At 39.2% G+C, this 14,525-nt stretch overlaps 1 protein-coding gene across 1 annotated transcript; it reads right to left on the bottom strand.

The window, feature by feature from the left end:
- Positions 1 to 12,532: 12,532 nt before the first annotated feature.
- LOC145052582 (vesicle-associated membrane protein 711-like) lies at positions 12,533 to 14,260 on the bottom strand. The gene is made up of 4 exons (XM_079000419.1): positions 13,798 to 14,260; positions 13,217 to 13,407; positions 12,951 to 13,114; positions 12,533 to 12,862 (listed from the first exon to the last, which is right to left on the bottom strand). The coding sequence occupies exons 1-4, from the start codon at positions 14,012 to 14,014 to the stop codon at positions 12,775 to 12,777; spliced, it is 660 nt and encodes a 219-aa protein (XP_078856545.1). The 5' UTR covers positions 14,015 to 14,260; the 3' UTR covers positions 12,533 to 12,774.
- Positions 14,261 to 14,525: the final 265 nt, after the last annotated feature.

Genomic DNA, 14,525 nt, shown 5'->3' on the forward strand with positions numbered 1-14,525 from the left:
ACGTGTCGTCTGAGCAGGCACGCATGATTCGGTATTTGAGCATTTTGAGGAGGGACATTCGGGAGTTCGTGGCGAACTTGACTTACCAGACATTTGCTGAGCTCCAGGCAAATGCCCGGAAGAGGGAGATTGAGCTGGAGACTCAGGCCAGGGAGGAGGCCGAGTCTCAGGGGAAGGATAGGCTGCCGGTACAGACTCAGCCGGCAGCCAAGCGGGCTAAGCCCACCGATTCGAGATCTGGAGGCAAGAAGGGTCGCACCTGTGGGAAGTACGGCAAGGGACATGATGGAGTCTTTCGGTCGGGTGCTTGCTACAAATGTGGCAAGAAGGGGCATATAGCCAAGGACTGCCCCAAGGGATTTATGGTTTGCTTTCATTGCAACCAGATGAGCCATCGGAAGGCTGAGTGCCCACAGCTGTTACAGGGATCTGCCCCTGCTACTGCACGAGCTACGGAGGGTCAACTAGTGAAGACCGAGGCACCGAAGGCACACGGGAGAGCCTTCCAGTTAACAACGGAGGAGGTCCGCGCAACGGCCGACGTCGTGGCTGGTATGTATTCTTTCATTTATTTATGCTGAGTTGAGATATTGTACTTATTTTATGATATGCGTAGGTACTTTTCTTGTGAATTCTATTCCTGCTTTGGTGTTATTTGACTCAGGTTCGAGTCGATCGTTTGTGTCGTTAGCGTTTAGTCAGCACATCAGTATTCGGCAAGAGGCGTTGAGTCGACCTCTACGAGTTTCCATAGCTGACGAGCGAGCGGTGTATGCTACTGATGTGATTCGAGGATGTATACTTGAGATCTTCGGCGTTGAGTTTCCGATAGATCTGGTCTCGATTGCAATGGGTGACGTTTGCGTTATAGTGGGCATGGATTGGTTGAGTCGATTTAGGGCGGTTATAGATTGCGAGCGGAAGATAGTGACGATACAAGACCCTAGTGGGGGAGTGCTGACGATATATGGCGAGGGTACCCGATATGGGTCAACATTTTGTTCAGCTGCTAGAGCGAGACAAAGTTTACAGTAGGGTTGCAGCGGGTTTGTAGCTTATGTGATGGATACACGAGTGGTCGCAGAGAGGCCGAGTTCGATTGATGATGTTCCGATAGTGCGTGAGTTCCCGGATGTTTTTCCTGAGGAATTGCCGGGTGTGCCTCCCGAGAGGCAGGTGGAGTTCCGCATCGATTTGGTTCCGGGGGTAGCGCCTTACCGCCTTGCGTCACCAGAGATGCAGGAGTTATCCTCACAACTTCAGGACCTGCTTGGAAAGGGGTTTATTAGACCGAGTAGATCGCCATGGGGAGCGCCAATCCTTTTTGTCAAGAAAAAGGATGGTTCACACCGGATGTGCATTGATTACCGGGAGTTGAACAAGTTGACGGTCAAGAACCGTTATCCATTACTGAGGATCGATGACCTGTTCGATCAGTTGCAAGGAGCGTCTTGGTTCTCCAAGATAGATTTGAGGTCTGGATATCATCATATGAGAGTGGGAGATGAATGTATCCAGAAGACAACATTCAGGACTCGTTATGGGCATTACGAGTTCATGGTGATGCCTTTTGGGCTCACCAATGCACCGACAATGTTCATGGATCTCATGAACACGGTGTGCAGGCCGATGTTGGATCGTTCGGTGATCGTGTTCATCGACGATATTCTGGTATATTTGAGGTCTAGAGAGCAGCATGAGGAGCATCTGAGAGAGATTCTCAGAGTATTGAGCTCGGAGAGGCTTTTTGCCAAATTCTCCAAGTGTGATTTCTGGTTACGAGAGGTCCAGTTCTTGGGACACCTCGTTAACCAGAGCGGGATATTGGTCGATCCGGCCAAGATTGAGGAGGTTATGAGATGGGAGGTAACGAAATCCCCCACTGAGATCAAGAGTTTTCTGGGATTGGCCGGCTACTATCGAAGATTTATCAGTGATTTCTCCAAGATTGCCATTCCTCTCACCAGGTTGACCCGGAAGGGTGTGACTTTTAGTTGGGGTCCAGAGCAGCAGGCCTCATTCGAGACGCTTCTTCAGAGATTATGCGAAGCCCCCGTTTTAGCCCTCCTGGAAGGGATGGAAGATTTTGTGCTATATTATGACGCATCGACATCGGGGTTGGATGCGGTGCTTATGAAGAGAGGGCACATGATAGCGTACGCATCGAGGCAGCTGAAGCCTCATAGGGTGAGGTATCCCACCCATGATTTGGAGTTGGGGGTCATGGTGTTCGCCCTCAAGATATGGCATCATTATTTGTATGGGGTTTGCTGTATCATATACACGGACCACAAGAGTTTGAAGTACTTGATGGATCAGCCCAACCTGAATATGCGCCAGAGGAGATGGTTGGATGTGGTAAAGGATTATGACTATGAGATTCTGTACCACTCGGTCAAGGATAACGTTGTAGTCGATGCCCTGAGTCGTAGGGCAGAGAGTGCCCCGATACGAGATATTTGTATGAGGATGACGATGATGACTCCAGTGTTGGATATCATTCGAGAGGCCCAGGCAGAGGCCGTGAGACCGGAGAACCACAAGAAAGAGTGAGTGATTGGGCAGGAATCGGAGTTCATTATCGATAGTCGAGGGCTTATGACCTTTCAAGGTCGGATTTGGGTGCCATTTGCAGGCGGGGCATGCACCACCTTGATGGAGGAGGCGCACAGATCGAGGTTCTCGATCCACCTCGAGTCCATTAAGATGTATTTGGACATGAAGAAAGATTATTCGTGGCCCTGTATGAAGAGGGATGTTGAATGGTTTGTTGAGAGGTGCTTGACCTGTCACAGGGTTAAGGCTGAGCACCAGCGTCCGCATGGCAAGTTGCATCCACTTGAGGTTCCCCAGTGGAAGTGGGAACAAATTTCTATGGATTCCATGGCAAGTTGCATCCACTTGAGGTTCCCCAATGGAAGTGGGAACAAATTTCTATGGATTCCATCTCCAAATTGTCGAGGACTGCGAAGGGTGTTGACGCAATTTGGGTGATCGTTGATCGGATGACGAAGAGCGCTCACTTCCTTGCTATCAGTGAGAGCTCTTCTGCAGAGAGGCTGGCAGAGATGTATGTGAGAGAGGTGGTATCGCGACATGGTGTACCAATCTCGATTGTGTTAGATCGAGATGTACGTTTCATTTCCAGGTTTTGGAAGAAGTTCCATGAGGAGTTGGGTACAAGATTGCATTTCAGGACCGCATACCACCCACAGAAGGACGAACAAAGTGAGCAGACGATTCAAACGCTCGAGGACATGCTTCGAGCATGTGTGTTGGACTTCATAGGAAGTTGGGACACGTACCTACCATTGGCTGAGTTTTTTTATAACAACAGCCACCATTCGAGCATTGGTATGCCTCCCTTCGAGTTGTTGTATGGGAGGAGGTGTCGGACTCCCATCTGCGGGGAGAGGTAGGGCAGCGAGTGATGGGTAGCATTGAGATAGTGCTTCAGACGACTAAGCAGATACAGAAGGTCGGGCAGAGATTGCTAATAGCACAGAGTCGCCAGAAGAGTTATGCGGATAGGCGACGATCCGAGCTTGAGTTTCAGGTTGGAGACTTCGTACTCCTGAAGGTGTCTCCTTGGAAAGGAGTGATCCGATTCAGTAAGAGGGGCAAGCTGGGGACCCGATACATTGGTCCTTTCAGGGTGACCGCGAGGGTGGGCAGGGTAGCGTATCGTTTAGAGCTACCTGCAAAGTTGGGCTAGATACATGACACCTTCCACATGTCTAATTTGAGGAAGTGTGTAACCGACGAGTCGGCAGTGGTACCATTGGAGGATATTCAGGTGGATGCGAGCCTGAATTATGTTGAGAGGCCAATCGCGGTGGTGGATCGGAAGATCAAGGTTCTGAGGAACAAGGAGGTGCCCCTGGTTCAGGTCCAGTGGCAACATCGGAGAGGGTCCGAGCTGACTTGGGAGCCGGAGGCGGAGATGCAGAAGCAACACCCATAGTTGTTTACAGAATGAGACTACGAGGGCGAAGTCTGATTCTAGTGGGGGAGAATTGTAACATCCGGATTTCCAGGTATCATATTTTAATTGTTTATTTTGAGTTATGAGGAGGGACTCGACGAGTTGACACTTAGACTCGTCGAGTAGGATCGCGATTGCTGAATGGATTAATGAACGGACTCGATGAGTCGATGGGTGGACTCGACGAGTCCATGATGAGGTTAGAAACCCTAATTCTCCAGGCCTGTGACCTATTTAAGGGACCTTATAGCCCTTATTTGCGGCTACCATTCCAGAGAGAGAAAGCCCAGAGAGCTTGAGCGAGTTGTGTGTGTGTGTGTGTGAGAGAGAGAGAGAGAGAGAGAGAGAGAGCTATTTTTGATCCTTTTGTTGTGGATTTGCAAAGAAGAAGGTGTTTCCAACAAGAGAAGGTCAAGGGGATTGTGATTCTGTGGTTTTCAAGCTTGGGTCTTCATTTTTGAGGTAGTGAATCGATCCTTTCTTCTGTTTTGTACAAGATCCTTGAAATTAGGGTTTTCTCTACCCCCTTCATGGGATTGAATTGATGCATATGTTGTCCCTTTGAGTGTTAGACTCTGGATCTGTACCTTTAGAGGTCCAGATAGCATTATCTATCGTGCTTTATGTTGTTCCATGGAGGAAATGAACCTAGGATGCCATTTTAGAAGCCATTTCACCAAAAGAAGTCTTGGGTGCGTTGCATGAGTATTAAGAATTGACCTTTACATGATTATTGGACATGAGGAAGTCAGATCTATAGGTTAGAGAAGCAGATCTGACCTCAGAAGGTCGTTGGGTGATTGTCATGGAAGAAACACACCGAGTCCATAAGGGGACTCGACGAGTCGAGTCGGGTTTCCCTGCGACTCGTGACCGGTAGTAGCCCGTCGAGTGGAAGGTTCACTCGACGAGTCGAGTGAGGTTTAGAAAGATTCATAGGACACGCTTGGACTCGCCGAGTCACCTATGTGCACTCGACGAGTCTGGTCAAAGTTTGACTATTGACTTTTGTTGACTTTTAGGGTTGGGTCAACACTTGGACTGTTGGACAATTAGAAGGGTAAAATGGTCTTTTAGCCTTCTGAGAGAACAATGGGACGGACTAGTCTAGCCTGGAGAGCCGTTATTGATTTGAGATGATTGCTTATGTGTTTAGGCGGGGCTAGATCATTGTTACGACGATCATGGATATCGAGCACGTGAGTTACTAGATAGTATACGAGGTGAGTCTTCTCACTATACGTTACCTAGAGTGGTAATTATGTTTGACCGGAAGGTCTTATGTGCTATGAAGAGTATGTGATATATGTTGATAGATGATATGTGATATGTATGTGTTATGTTATGTTATGAGTAGTATGTTATGGACCGGAAGGTCATCATTATATGGACCAGAAGGTCAAGAACGTATGGAACGGAAGGTCATTACATGTAGGATCGGAAGGTCTACCAGGGTTGGGACGGAAGTCCTCTGAGACACATGGACCGGAAGGTCCCATAGAGCTATGGCCTAGAGTGGCATATGTGTTGTATGTGGTATTTTGGGGAGCTCACTAAGCTTTTATGCTTACAATGTTATGTGTTATGTGTTTCGGGTACCAGCGATGATCGCAGGAAGGCGCCGGCATGATCTGTACACACTGGTAGGACATTATTTTACGATCTTAGGATATGTTTTTATTGTGATGACATTTGCTAAACTTGAGAATTTGAGAATATTGAATGAGTTTTATGTTATTTGAAAAATGAAAAAAAAATGTTTTGAAAATTCACGTTGTTACATTTGTTATATGTCAACATATGGTAGTGGTGGGTTGAGGTGGTCCTGCTTTGTGTTGTAGGCCAAGATACCCGGTGCACGCCGACTGTAAACTGTAGGCACGGAGGCTCTAGAAGAGCAAATGGGTTGAGGTGGTAGGCCAACAAACCGTGGGTTTTCCAGCTCGATGGTTGAATGGACCCGATGCATGCTTGTATGTATATCTTATGGGGCATTTTGGGGGAAAGTCGCTAAGCTTTATGCTTACCCGTTTTTTTATGGTTCCAGGTATCATCGGTGATTACGGGAAGGCGAAGGCGGGACTGTACACACTCATCAGCAACATTGATAATTTCGCTTTTTCTATAATACTCTTATTTTAAATAAATGTAATTTGGAATAAATGGTTTTTCTTAATAATAGATTTATAAATTGGAAATTTTACCTAAATAAAAATGAAAAATTTTAGGTTGTGAAAATGGGACGTTACACAATAACACGGAGGTTTGTGGGTTAAGGTGGTAAAAAGCAGCCATGGTAGTGATGGTAGCCTAAGAAAGCATTCTTGTACTTCGTTTGGTTCTCCTTGGATTGAATTGATGAACATTATGGATAATCTTAAGGATAATGGGATTAATCTTCTTTCTTTGTGTAAAAATGGGAGGATGTTTAGATTGGGAATACTTCTCTTAAACAAAGTTTTCCTATGATCTATGCTTTGAAGTTGGATAAATAGATTATCGTGAAAGACAATGTGACATCCCCATTTTCACGGCCAGAAAAGATCGATTTGTTTATGCTTATTTAAAAATTAGAGTATCATTTTGAAAGTAGTATTGCGGAATTTGTTCCCATAAAACATGATAATTATATTATCAAAGCATTTCTGAAAAAAAAAATGTATTTTATTTATACCAAAATATTGGGATGCCATCGTCAACACAGAAACATAAACATAATGAAATATTACAAGCCTTACAGTAATTAAACTAGTGGCCTAATACTTCTTGAATCTCTTAACAGAATGTATCTTTCATATAGCCACCTGTGATACAATAAACTGAGTGGGTCAGGTTGGGAAACCTGGTGAGTACATAGGGTTTTCAATCCCACAATGTGATAATAATGTATAACTCAAACCTGTAAATCCAACTATTATCATTAACACAAATATATCATATCTCCAAAGCAATTTATCCCATCCCGTCGATTCCCATGTATAAATCCTATACAACGATATTACAAGATCTAGCTTAAAGGATCAATATGAACAACAATTTGATGACGTTGCTTCGGAAATTCTCTGGCAGCAAACGAGGATCAATAAATACATCAAATGAGGGGTTATCTAGATAACTGTGCCTAACAGTGGTCTGACATCGTGAGATATTTTACCCCCAGACTCACCCTATCCGGCAATACAACATCAGATATACCTAGTAGTGGTCTATTACTGACACACTATATTAGACAGTCTACGAAGTTCCCTTAATTACTTCGTGAAAGGAAACACTGACACACGAAGCTCGTCCGGCCACTTCGTAAAAGAAACGATGACTCTAAAGCTCTTCAAAATAAAAGAGTATAGGGAAGTACTAATAAAGTACTTCCATACGCTCCCGTACCCCGACACACAATAGTGTCAAAAAAGGACTTTGTACATGATAGTACTTCTGGCACATTATAGTACCTTGGTATGTGTAAGACTCGTACCCCAAAACATAATAATACACTGGCACAAGCAGCACCTAAGACACAGAGCTTTACAAAAAGAATTGGTACATAGAAAGTACTTTTGTACGTAGGACATACTTCACCGATCATCAGTTTCCTCGAACAGATTTTCTACTCTCAATTTCGATCACACACGTACCCTTAATAGGTACTACCCAATATCCAAACTTAATTGAACTAAGCATATCTTTTAAGTCTTATTTCATCACTAAGCAAGCCTACAATGCTTATAATCAACTTGCAATACTAACTCTGTTTCGACAACACTATCCTAATTTAGTGTAATATTTTATACAGAGTATTAAGTATTAACATACATTTATCTTCTCATTTATAATACTTCTACTATTATTATCATGTAAATACATCTCAACACATATAGAACCATGCTTGGTTCGCATAAAGTATATCATCAAATATAAATATAACACATATTTCCAGATAATAAACATATAACTCACATATAAACTTTCAACATATATTTAACACTTTTATTAATACTTGTATTAAAATCATGTTCATGAAAAGGACTATGCACTCACTTGTTAAAGTGACGACTTGAAATTTGGGCAGCGTTGTGCTTCTAGCAACTGTCTTTTCCTTTGACGTAACCTAGTATTATTATCGCTAAGTTTTAGTTTATTATTTATTGTGACTAATTATTAGTATAATTCATCATTAACTCAAAGTCTACTTCAAGATCTATCAAGTAAGGAACAAACAGTTAGGATCATATTGGAGGTATAGTCCGTTTGGTATACTGTTTGGAAATCCCACTTTAAACACCTTACTAAATCACAGCCTAGACATCATCCTCGTAAGTAGATCAATGAGTATAACGACTTGGAATCACTGATAAATCTTGTTTATAGGTTCATAATAAGGATAATGAACTTAAACATAAGTTATACTTAAAATAGGGTGAGCATAACTCACTTACAAGGGAGTTTAGCGAGAAACCGAGCTCTATGCGGGCAGAACTTCTGAGCTGAAAGCTCTTCTTCTTGGGGCCTTCTGGCGCTTCGGGACTCGCTACTAACACCTAAGAGGTGCTAGGGAAAGGCTTGGAGGGTTTGGGAGTGTTTGGGAGAGAAATTGATAAAATTAGTGTGGAGAAATGAGGAAAAACGAGTGTTATTTATAGGTTGGCAGCACCCGCATACGCAAGGGTACGATGGGCATACTCTGAGCTACGTTGGGTGTACTCATGCCACATGTAGCGATTAGATGCCAAGCCGTGGGGAAGAATGTGTGGCCCAGATTTTGCCATGTGTCACTCGCTCATTAATCCCAAACATTAATTATCTTCTAAATTTTGTAACTTTCACATACGAGCTCCGTTTTTGACGGTCTTTATATCCACACGTAGGTAACGACGTGATCTATAACTTTTGTTTAGACACCATTGGCTGAATTTGAATTTATTTTTAAAGTTATATTTTAACATGCTTAGACGGTTAAAGTCCATTAAAAATTCATAACTTTATCATCTAACGTCCATTTTCGACTATCTTTATATCGTTGAGCTCCTTTTAACGAGATCTTCAATTCTTGTTTAGGTTGTGTCGGCTAAAATTCGATTCTGGGTTGTGCACTGCTATGCTAAATTTTAGAAAAATCATAACTTCCTCAAATGAAGTCAAATTTGAATGTTCTTTTTATGTGCGTTCTCGGTTTAACTTATACTACAACTTTTGTTTAGATTTCTAAAGCTAAAAAGTATTTCGTCAAGAATTCACTTTTTACGTTATGCAGAGCTGTCGGTTTAATCGTAAAACTTCGACGGGTCATTAACTTATTCGTTATAAGTCGGATTTCAGCGTTCTTTATATGTACAGAATCCTTGTGACATATACTATAACTTTGTTTAAGATTATTTACTCTAAAGAATCTTCTATCAAAAATTCATTTTTAACACTTATTGTCTCTAAATTAACTAGCCCGAATTTGTGGGCGTTACAGACAAGATGACCCAAGCTGGGTGGGTGGGTTCTTTTCATAGATTGCCTAGAGATGGAGGAGTAGAAAATGCCCAGTGGCTCGAATTTTATTAGCTTTTGTCTTCCATTATCCTTTTTTATATAAATGATAGATGGTTCCTGTCATTTGATGACTCTGGTGTTTTTAGTGTTGCTTCTACTCATGCTCATATAAACACAGGTTCTTGTTATCTATGTCCTTTCCTACTAGATGGGTTAAGATGGTACCTATAAAAGTTGATGTTTTTGGTTAGCGGCTGAGACTGGATAAATTTCCAGGTCTAATTTGGAGAAGCCCGAATCTGCGGGCGTTACAGACAAGATGACCCAAGCTGGGTGGGTGGGTTCTTGTCATAGATTGCCTAGAGATGGAGGAGCAGAAAATGCCCAGTGGCTCGAATTTTATTAGCTTTTGTCTTCCATTATCCTTTTTTATATAAATGATAGATGGTTCCTGTCATTTGATGACTCTGGTGTTTTTAGTGTTGCTTCTACCCATGCTCATATAAACACAAGTTCTTGTTATCTATGTCCTTTCCTACTAGATGGGTTAAGATGGTACCTATAAAAGTTGATGTTTTTGGTTAGCGGCTGAGACTGGATAAATTTCCAGGTCTAATTTGGAGAAAAATTGAATTGACATCCCGTCTATTTTGTGTCAGATGTGTGATGGAGATGTTGAAACAGTAAACCATTTGTTTTTTTTCTTTGTGCCATAATTTCTTCCGTTATGTCCCGTATTGGTCGATGATGAAGTATTTCTATTTTAGTGGTGACCTCGTTTGAAGATTGGCTCGCTTGGTTTTTTTCTTTTTGATTGTAGGAGTCTAAAAAGGTTTATTTAGAGGTGTTTTTTTTACTATGTGGTTGACGATTTGGAGCTACCAAAATAATTTATTATTCGGGAAAAAGAAGTGAAGATTGATGGATATTTTTGACAAGATTGTTACCCAATCGTTCTTTTGGGCTAATTATAGGAATATAACGAATTCTTTGAATTGGGTTGGTTGGTTACAAGATCGTAGGATTGTTATTGCTTAAGAGAAGTTAAATATCCTCGTACTAAATATTCTACTTACAAAATGATCACAAGTGTCAAAATTAAAGGATGAGATGAGGATAAAGATTAGTGCTTTAGTCATGACAATCATTGAATGGATAAGAGTATGAAGTAGGAAGATTAAGTAGGAAGCAATTTAATTTTTCTTTCATTAGAAAGAAAAAAAATAGTGGCAATGAGTATGAGAAATTAAGAAGTGTGATTTTGGTCTTGATTGTCATGGATATCAAAATAGAGGCTCCACCCACCCCCTGTGGAATCCACTTGTCCCCCTTTTTACAGAGAAAAATCGCAGATAAATGAAGTTGCTATTCATCAAATCCCACTGATTGGATTGACGCAGTAAGAATCTGCCAATTCAGTTACTTTTTCCCCAAAAAGTTATGTTTTCATGTGAATCGTTTGTATTGACTTATTTTGTAAATCGTCAAACACATTGAATCCAATTTTATCTGTATTCAATCAAATGTGTGGATTTTGCTATAGCTGGTTGATGATTTTACACATCGGAAATGGAAATGTGTAGTTGTAAATGACTCAATTTCAAAGAGATGGTCAATCTAAGATTTGGCACTTTCCTTTAGATACTTTGTATGGTATCCATGTTTTGCACGAAATCCTCAAATTATAAGAACGTGAGATCCAGTCAAAGCAACGACACTTTGTCATTGTGGAGTATAAGATTAGAATAATCCTACAAAACCTCCAATGGAGATGTTGACTTTTATATATGTATGATTATGAATTATTATCAAACATAATTTGATAACATTTTTTAGGAGGATATAACATCAATCATAATCGATTGTACGTTTATCTTTAAATTCACCATACCTTTGTGCTAGGTCGGTGGTTTTAGGTTTCCCAAATTGAAGATAGTTGATATCAACCTCATTTTTTTTAAATTTTTGCGTGCCCAATTTAGTTAAAATTAATGTAGGGATGGGCTTAAAAGTTTATGTAAAAGGACATGAAAGGCTTATTAACTTCTAGTTTACTTGTCCATATGTAGAGTTGTACAATTTTGAGGAATGAAGTTTATAATAACTGCTAGTGATAATATCATAAAATGAGAATCAATAGTATAAGTTGTTTTTTTATGTTATTTATTTTTTGTATTTCCTATAACTTAAAATTTTTCTTTTGGGTTCTCATTACACCAATAGTACGTGTTTTAATCAAGTAATTTTGTCATATTGGATGTCACAGTAGACACCATGTCAATGTCAAGTAGACCCGAACAAGTTTTGTCTTATTAAATGCAACAATGGACTTGTTAGCTTTGTTAAATCTTCACCTAAAAAAAATTTAATGACATGTTGAATATAATTAAAAAGAATAAACGAATCTTTTATACTACTGGTTGTTTTATTACCCTAACTATGATAATATTTTCGTAAAATGGTGAATTCGTTAAAAAATAAAGAGTCTCTTAAGATATGGTATATAATAAAAATAAGCATTCTTATATAACCCAAATGATATTTGATTTATGTAAGTGATGTTGTGTTGTTATGTCTCATTGGTCATATCATGTTTCTACATTTTTATATGGACACCTGACCCATTGTTATTTGTTAGGTCTAACATCAATCCGTTTTTATATCATCTTTACTTTAATTTAATATTATCACAACATTTCACTTAACACTTGGATTTTTTTTGTTACGATATGGTATCATGAAAGATCTATCAACTACATATGAATATGATATATTTTGGTAAGATGACATGTAAAAGGCTTTTAAATAGACCACTTTCTCAAAAAACATTGCGCAATTTCTTTTACCTTTTAAATAAAAAAAAATTGTTTATCATTTGCATGAATTGGGCAAATAACTATTGTAAAATAATCAAATAACCAATTACCCATTACCACAACTTTATCCAATGTTGTATGTGTTCAAACTGTTGAAAAGGAAATATTATCATCAAACGAATGCAAAGTTTACACAAATGCAAATAAGTTTTTAATCGTTCGTTAAACCAAAAAAAAAAAAAAAAAAAAAAAAAAAAAAAAAAAAAAACTCATGGCCTTTAGATTGGCCAACTTAAATAGTTACAATAATAAATAATGATACATACACACATCACATATGCATGAGTACAACTTCTTTTACACACAAAATATACAAATAAAAAAAAACAATCACCAAGATGGTGTTGTGTTTTAAAACCAACGGAATCGGAATCTCAATTCCAATTCCAATTCAAGAATCGGAATCCCCAAATGAAATGTAACCAACTCCTTGTAACCTCATATACAAGAAGGAAGTGTAATCCCATTGCAAACAAATGCCAATACAACATACGCAATCACCAAGATAAGCAGTATCAAAGCAATCCTGCATGTTTCAATAATCAATTATATTATTAATTTACAACATAAATAAATAAACAAGAAGAAGAAGAAGGGTAGTTTCGTAAAATTACGTGAGCTTGACATTTTTCCACCAAACAGAAGTTCTATAGCGGCGAGTTTGCTTCCGGAACCGCAGTGTGTTGGTTTGCATGGTGTCGGTTTTATCAACAAGCAAATCCAACCGATCACCTCTTTCCAACACCTTATCAATATTCTCAAGCATCACAGTGCGAACCTATTTATTAATTTATTAATATTTAATATAATATCATAAATAGAAATAAAAATAAAAATAGAAAGAAAGTAGGATGCTATAATAAGAAAAGTAAAGTGACACCTGGCCCATTTCGCCTTTTAAACGGTTAATCCTATCAGCATTAGGATCATTTGAGTAATACTCCATTTGTTGACTCAAAACCCTAGAAAACTCATCATTCATTCCATAAGCTTGAGCTGATAAAACAGCTCTCCCATAACTCCTTACAAATTTTTGATGAATGTCTTCAAGAAATGCAAAAGGAATTCTCCCTACAAATACACAATAATGTAAATACTCTTTCTCTTATTGAGAATTATATAGCATTTTTTTTTCTTATTGAGACATTATAGTTTGAAAAATCAACACAATTATAACACTTAAAGTTTCTTTCCCATCTAAAAAAGATGAAAGATAATTAAAACATGATTTTAGGACTCAAGAAGTCAAGTAAAATTGCACTTTTTTTGGTTCTTCCTTTTCTTCTCTCAAAACTTTAGAACTAAACGCTATATTTAGAACATCAAATTCGGATTTCCAAGTCTGAAGATAGAAGCTATATACACATCAATTTCGCATCAAACATCTTGAAAAAAATCAAGAACTAACCCATGAATCAAAATTGAGAAAAAGCAGAACAAAACGGATAAGTTTTAGCTTACTTCCGGCGACGTCGTCAGCCATACAGAGAACAGTAAGGCCATCAGTGCGCTTGACATGGAAAATATAGCGATCTTGAGAATAAGAAACATTCATATCATTATCTCCGGGGGTTTTCTCGAGAATTTGCCTCGCAATCGTGCTCGCATTCGTCGGAGTGCCACTGAATTCCGCTAAAACCACAGATCCCCTTGCCACAAGCGAGTAGAGAATCGGCATCTATTCCTTTCTAATCTTGACAACGACTATTTATCTCCCTATCTATGAACTGAATTACAGACGACAAACAATGATCTAACTGTAATTGAGTTCGAAATGGGAAAATTAAAGGGTTTGCAGCGAAATTGAGTAGTGGATTCGAATGTAACGAGAGTGAATTTTGAGTGGTGAAGAGCAGATCAAAAAGTGCGCCGAGGCTAGGGTTTGATCACTGTTTAGGTGATGATAATTCAAAATCATAAATGTCAACCATTCCTTTTGTTTCTGTAAACATGTTTTTTACAATATTACATTTTAAATTCAATATTTTAATGAGATTAAGGAGTACAAGAAATTAATCTATAATCTATAATAAAAATAAATCACATCATAAACAGAATGTGTCATCATCTTTATATTTTTACAAAAAATAAAAATGATATAGTTGATACTTTGATATAATAAAAATGTATATATAAGTATAATTTTATTAATTTAATTTGTTTAAACATGTATTTTTTTTTATCAAAAA

The sequence above is a fragment of the Lactuca serriola genome, chromosome 5 (assembly GCF_051521515.1).
Source record: "Lactuca serriola cultivar US96UC23 chromosome 5, Lser_US96UC23_V15, whole genome shotgun sequence".
Classification (NCBI taxonomy): Eukaryota; Viridiplantae; Streptophyta; class Magnoliopsida; order Asterales; family Asteraceae; genus Lactuca; species Lactuca serriola.

Coding starts and splice junctions, on each gene's coding strand:
- LOC145052582 (XM_079000419.1), bottom strand. CDS start 14,014: ATGCCGATTCTCTACTCGCTTGTGGCAAGGGGATCTGTGGTTTTAGCG. Junction 13,408..13,797: donor GGCTGACGACGTCGCCGGAA/GTAAGCTAAAAC, acceptor GTGTATTTGTAG/GGAGAATTCCTTTTGCATTT. Junction 12,863..12,950: donor TGGAAAAATGTCAAGCTCAC/GTAATTTTACGA, acceptor TGAAACATGCAG/GATTGCTTTGATACTGCTTA.